Here is a 6,288-nt window from a genome sequence, read left to right as displayed (position 1 = left end):
ATTGTATTTATTTCTTCATTTAAATTATTTGTTTTTTTTTTCACTACATCTTTCTTTGTATATCAACATTTGAGACCAACAGGACAGTGTAGGTTCCTCTGGAAATTTCACTTGTTAGAAAACATGCATTCAATGCACGTTTGTTTGCTTGCCTTTTCCTTCTATCAAGTTTTCCTGTTCAGTTTGCAGTATTCTATAGTGATGGCTTTCAGAATAACCTCCCCACAGTGGAGGTTATTGTTGATAGAAGATGGATTGGAACAATGTTTCTCATCAAGCAGGAGATGGGAGTTGAACTGTTAACGAAATACAAGTCAAGCGCTATCTTAGAATTAGCAATTGTCTACACTTAACAAATGTATTAAATGAAGTTCCAGACAGTAGTAAAACGCTTCTTAAATAAGTCACAAATGCCTACAACACAAAAGGGATCTTACATATCTTAAGAAACTACTCTGCATAAACAGCGATAGAGAGTAGCTAGTCCGGTCCATCCTGTTATGTTGTTACTAAGTGAATCTGGCGGAAAGCTTCATAAGAAGCTTCGAGCGCCCTTTTCTGGTGGTTCTTCTGGAATTCGCTTTGTCACGGATTTCCGCTGTGCAAAAGGAGGTAGACAACTGCAATGTCTATTCCCCCACAACAAAAGATGTCTACAACGTCGTTGCTGTTGTCAAGCCAAATGGGGAAGCCGCTCTTAAAAAGATAAGCAGTACATGGTAACCTACAAGCATCGCAACAAAGAAGAGTGAGGATTAATAAACGACCTAGATTTACTAAGTTAACTGCATAGTGTGCCATGAGACCATTAGTCCATTTAGGTCGTTGTACTTGGATAGGCGCCCAGAGTTCTCGTGGTGAAGGCCTATTTGAAGAAGTCTCTTAGGATGAAAGACTTTCGTTAACAACTTGATTTGCTAGTGAAATGTTTTTGGGGAATAGCGATTTTGTTACCGAACACAGCGGACATAATTTCCTAAACAAAAAATAGGGGCCTTCAAGCATTTTCAAACATCATGCCTGAAACATGAGAATGATATTGCTTAAAATTCAAAATCACGAGACCCCAAAGGTTAGGGGGTGACTAGACCAAACCGACTGAAAGAGCAGCCTAGCCGACTATTCTGAATGCTATGTATATATCGCATTCATCCAAAAAATAGAAAGTATATAAATTTAGTCCACATGTAACAGAATGCAAGAATATTATAAAGGTATAGTAAAATATAATGTTCCTAACCATTGAAATACTAGTACGAACAACTGTCTTAGCTACCTTGCGGTTTCCAGTGCTTATGGCGGGGTTATCGACATACCATGATCTCAGAATGGAACCGCACAGACAGTCAGTTGTTTGCAGGTGATTCGCCCAAATGCTTTTTCACGCATTGAGTCTGAGCTGTGTTATGAGCCTGTAATTACCAACCTCTCCGTGAGAAATGTTCAAAATATGCGCTTCAGACACACTTAAAAGTAACAAGCAAAACGTTTTTAGGCTTGCTTCCGCAACTCCATACTCAACTTAGCCTGAAACATTGATGTGACCAGATAAAACCATTGATATGTACGAAAAGCTTACATCAGCAAATCGTTCAAAAAGAGGTTCAATAGTGGTGTGAATGTCGTCTATACTCCCCGTTGCAGTAACCTGTAATCATACAAGACAATCGATCAGACACATGCACTTCTATTTTCCTCTTTAATCTTAACCTTTCAGAATGCTCCTAATACGGAGCCTTCATTTCTATTACAATGATAGTGCAATCCTTTCCCTCCAAGCAGAAAGTGTTGAACTTTTAAAATCGTGTAAACCTAGATAAAACATCGTTGCAGAGTACTTCACACATGGGCTTTCAAAACAGTTTCTATGTTCTCCACGCTATCAAATTTAAAAATAAAAAAATAAAAAAAATAAAAATAATAAAAAATTCTACAGTACTCAAATGGAATCGGAGGAATAACAAAGATGTACTAGCAGCACTAAATGCAATCTATTCTCTGAAAGCAGCTGTGAGTGCGATATGTTAGCAGAAAATAACTTCGGAGAGTGCCACAAGATCAGAGGAGGAAGGCTCTCGAAGTAGATTGAAATGCACATGCTATCCAGTCATGTTGTAACAAAATCGGTAACACAGATGCTGATTCACATGCAGTGTGAAAAACAAAAAAACAAGATCAAAAGAAGAGAGAAAAAAAGAACCTTATGTACTTTCCCCATATTCTCGTAATATTTCACCACTGGCACACTATAATCTACAAATACTTTCAGTCGCTTCTGCATCGTCTCTTTGTTGTCATCCGATCGCCCCTATCACATGCCATTAATAGAATTTGAATCGAGAACAGAGCATCGAAGAAAGACCTATATCAGCTTATTGAATGGCCAATATGATGGCTTTCCTGCACTACCCTACCAAAACATCAAAAATGTTGGCAGAAAACAAGCTCAAGGTGCACAACATGCATCCTACATACTTCACAGAGTTTGTGCTAGATTTATCTACCACAATTAGTGTCACTACCTGATTCCGACCTAATACACGCCTCTCCATCTCATCTTCTGGACAATCGAAGAAAAGAATGAACTCCGGCACAATGCCAGCCTGCACAAGCACAAGAGAGTATGCATTGCTGACGTACTGACATACATTTCAAAGGTAGATTGAACGTGCTGAACATCTCAGGGTTCCCAGTCATCAAAAGCGAAACGATTTGAAACAACAGATACCATGACCATCCATCAATTCTGTTTTAATGATAAGATGGCATGTTCAAAGATGCTTACAGAGGGCTAATCTCTTATCATACTCGAGCTGAGATGACTAGCAAATAGTCTGTCATATGATACGGGAAGTAACACAGAACCACCAAAATTGGGAAAATGCTCCCTATTGACAGTGAAGTATAGCAGGAAAGGTACCATACGCTCAAAGACAGCTCTATTCTCATCAGTTCGAGGAAAACCATCGATGAGAAATTTGTCGCCTTTGCTGTCCTCCATCGCTTTCAAAAGGAGTCTTACAGTTACTTCGGAAGGAACGATTTTACCCTCTTTTATCATGTCATTAATCATATCTCTGCCACCACCTCCACAAAACCAATCACAAAACAACAGCATTAAATGATATACGATGGAAAACGGTAAAAGGAACAAGAAAACCAACCAAACAGTTCGAAAGTACTGGAAGGAGAAGCTTCAAGTCATCAAAACGAGATATATCGAGATTTGAATAACGCAACTCACCCATACTCAGACCCAGATTGAATTTCTGCACGAAGCAAGTCCCCAGCACTAAGATGCACAAAACCAAATTTATCTACAATTTTTTGACACTGTGTGCCCTTCCCACTTCCAGGTCCACCTGATTTCCAACCATTCCACGATTTCGTGAAGAAAGTAAGAAAAAACCCATAGAATGTAAGACACCCTAACAGCCCAGAGGCGAATTCAGGACTCAAAATGTGCTTATAATTTTTGTATCCCTTCTCAAGCACCGAAAGGCAACAAAGTAGGGACAGGACACCAAACTAACGTGACAGACAACTGCGTTGTACAAGATGTCAATCACCATTGCTTTCACTATACGAGAATGTTGTATGTGCTTCTAAAATTGTAAAATCCTCACCAAGGATAAAAACCACCCTCGGAGTTCCCTTCGAAGCCAACGAGAAGGTGCCATCACCGCTTTCCTCTTTAGAGAGCTGCATGCATAACAACAAATTCGTTTTAACACCATCATCGCTTTCGTAATCAGGTGTTCTGACGATAATACCGAAATCGTCATTTAAAATGAACAATCCTCTTCTTCTTTGAGCACTGCTTTAAGGATTGAATAGGTAACCTGTGGCTTTTGGGGCACCTTCGCATGAGATGTCGAAGCAGCTGATTCGTCAACGGTCACTGTGGAGAGTGTCCTTAGGCTAGCTCCAGATATCACCCAAAACGTTTGCAATGAATTTTGCTGAAACACATTTAAAAAAAAAAATACAGATATATCAATAACACGCAATAGGTTCACACGTGCCTATGTTCTTAACGAAAATTGACAGTGGGAAGCGCAAAATCAGCTCTCAAAAAATAGCATTCAATGTCAAATGCCTTCAAAACGAGCGCACAACTTTCTAGATAGTCTGCCAAAAGCTTCTGTTGTAAATCACTTCCTGGATAGCAAAATCAGCTGCCGCCATATAACCCTTGACGGTCTTTTCTTTCAATGAATATGCATATCATGTTTAATTAACAACTGAAAAATAACTCTGCAGGAACGAAGTATCACTCGGAAGAGCCAAAAGCGTAGAATGACTTAAACTTTCACGTACCTTCGCAACAAAGTTCTGATCGGCACAAATGCCAGCATTCCCAGAATTCCCAATCCATGACCTCGATTCCAGCTGTACAATGCAGATGACTTAATTATAGCTAGAATTCAACATAGAAAAAGAAGACCTGATCCGTTTAAAACCAGTCACAAACTTCGATCTTTGAACAGTTGTCGGAGATGAGGTCGGGAACAGAATTTTTATAGGACTCAAGCACTGGCAATTTCTGTCAGTAGTTCAAATGTAGTCAACCTAATTTTTAATTCCTTCCCAACGAAATAAAGCAAAATTCAGATTTTAATCCGCAGAATGAGCGCATAATATGACGCAGAAATTAGCAAAAAACTTCTGAATGGAGATAAAATGCTCAATGCCGGAATCCAGTAATCGACCGACACTGCGAGGAATAACAGAATGCTGAATTCGAGGTCGAGACATACTTCGACAGAGAGTAAGAGAGAGACAAACACATGTGCAATCATAAATCCGTCATCACTAGGAACATCCGAGCAACCAAATCCTGGAGACTAATTAGGGTTACGACCTAGCTCAACTCTCGCCATCACACAAACCCAATCCTCCGATTCCTCTAAGGGGAGTATCGCTTCGAAAGCCCACACCCGCACAAGAAACATGCATATGCGTTCCATCCACATTGAAATTTTGTTTTGTTTTATGCATGAAGTAGGTACCGACAAACCACACAAAATAGGCTCGGAATTCTGCATACCAAGCGCAGAGCATGAGACGAAACCGCACCAGATTGCAAGCGACGCAACGATCGCACTGCCCACGCCATAGCTAACTCCACCTAAGTCCAAAGATGGTAGATCCCACTGTATATATACAACTTCAAATTTTAAAAAAAAAACAAAAAAACAGACAAGCAAACAAACAAACCCACAAAATCAGTCACCCACAACTCACTCACTTCCTCTCTCTCTCCCTCTCTCTCTCCCTCTCACCTTCTAACACACACACACACACTCTCCCTCCTTCACGAGCTTCGAAGCTACGAAAGCAGCATGTGCAAGGAATCTCGTTCAAGGTCCACCACCTGAACCGATGTGGGCTCCCGCACAGTTCACGCCCTCGTCACGACTTCTACCCCTACTTCCCCACTGCGACGACTCCTAACTTTGGAATTGCACAACGTCGGGGGATGGCAAAAATTGGGCTCTATCTATCCATCTATCTCTGTAGTAAAGGGAGAAGATGCCAAACTGGGTGGGCTCTCTTATTATTATGATTATTATTATTCTTCTTATTATTGTTGTTATTGTTGTTGTTCCGAATTGCAACATCAGCGATGGACAGAATCGGAACCAGAATCAACAACCTCTGCCACTACCCACCTCCTCATCCTCCTCTGGGCTTCTTTTGCTTTTCTCTCTCCCTTTCATACTTTGCTCCTGTTATTTTAGTAGCTGTGGAACTCCTTCTTGTCCATCTATTTATATGCAAGATTGTTTTTTCATCTTGTTTGATACCACCCTCATCACCAAAAGCTGCTTCCAAGGAACCTGTTGGGCAATGTTATTTCAATGCTTCCATGTTTGATACAATATTAGCATGGACTGTTTTTACTAAACAGTGCAGAATGGAATTGGAACACAAATTCTGACAATAACCTCTTTGACAGAAATAATTGTGTGTGTGTGTATATGCATATAAATATATACATACATATATTTATATAAATTTTGAAAGTCCAAGTTTGGTATATTTGTTTTTATTTTTTTATCAAACATTATAGAGAAAAATATTGAATCTTTTATTCATATCAAAAATTAAACTTAATAAATTTATTTTTGTATAAATACGAGAAGAAAAAAAGATTTGGAAAAGAAGTTGGATAAAGATTAGTATAGACATATACAAGGAAGTATGAGTGAAGAGGACATATGTTCTTTTTGAATTCATTTGTATTTCTCTATATATGTATCCTTAAGTAACCAAATTCTTCTT

General features: G+C 39.3%; 1 protein-coding gene across 6 annotated transcripts; it reads right to left on the bottom strand.

Moving 5' to 3' along the window:
• Window positions 1-291: 291 nt before the first annotated feature.
• LOC112274569 (UMP-CMP kinase 3) lies at window positions 292-5,520 on the bottom strand. 6 transcript variants are annotated; one of them, XM_024504228.3, is made up of 12 exons: window positions 5,378-5,520; window positions 5,051-5,156; window positions 4,321-4,392; window positions 3,843-3,962; window positions 3,627-3,702; window positions 3,245-3,362; window positions 2,921-3,077; window positions 2,523-2,603; window positions 2,201-2,308; window positions 1,580-1,648; window positions 1,317-1,412; window positions 292-724 (listed from the first exon to the last, which is right to left on the bottom strand). In XM_024504228.3, the coding sequence occupies exons 2-11, from the start codon at window positions 5,117-5,119 to the stop codon at window positions 1,347-1,349; spliced, it is 936 nt and encodes a 311-aa protein (XP_024359996.1). In that variant the 5' UTR covers window positions 5,120-5,156; window positions 5,378-5,520; the 3' UTR covers window positions 292-724; window positions 1,317-1,346. The 6 variants fall into 6 exon arrangements, with proteins under 6 accessions (XP_024359996.1, XP_090101771.1, XP_024359999.1 ...); XM_090245645.1 differs by having other exon boundaries at window positions 3,861-3,962; XM_024504231.3 differs by having other exon boundaries at window positions 5,051-5,131; window positions 5,378-5,482.
• Between the last annotated feature and the right edge of the window lie 768 nt (window positions 5,521-6,288).

This window comes from Physcomitrium patens, chromosome 21 (assembly GCF_059467195.1).
Source record: "Physcomitrium patens ecotype Gransden chromosome 21, ASM5946719v1, whole genome shotgun sequence".
Taxonomy (NCBI): domain Eukaryota; kingdom Viridiplantae; phylum Streptophyta; class Bryopsida; order Funariales; family Funariaceae; genus Physcomitrium; species Physcomitrium patens.
The sequence above is the reverse complement of the archived record's forward strand: the minus strand, read 5'-3'. Positions and strand labels throughout refer to the sequence as shown.

What these genes read in the sequence shown, in the direction of transcription:
- LOC112274569 (XM_024504228.3), bottom strand. Translation starts at nt 5,119, where the DNA reads ATGGCGTGGGCAGTGCGATCGTTGCGTCGCTTGCAATCTGGTGCGGTT. An exon ending in CAATCTGGGTCTGAGTATGG is followed by an intron (nt 3,078 to 3,244) that starts GTGAGTTGCGTT and finishes AGGTGGTGGCAG; the next exon opens with AGATATGATTAATGACATGA. An exon ending in TTTTTGAACGATTTGCTGAT is followed by an intron (nt 1,413 to 1,579) that starts GTAAGCTTTTCG and finishes TGGTAATTACAG; the next exon opens with GCTCATAACACAGCTCAGAC.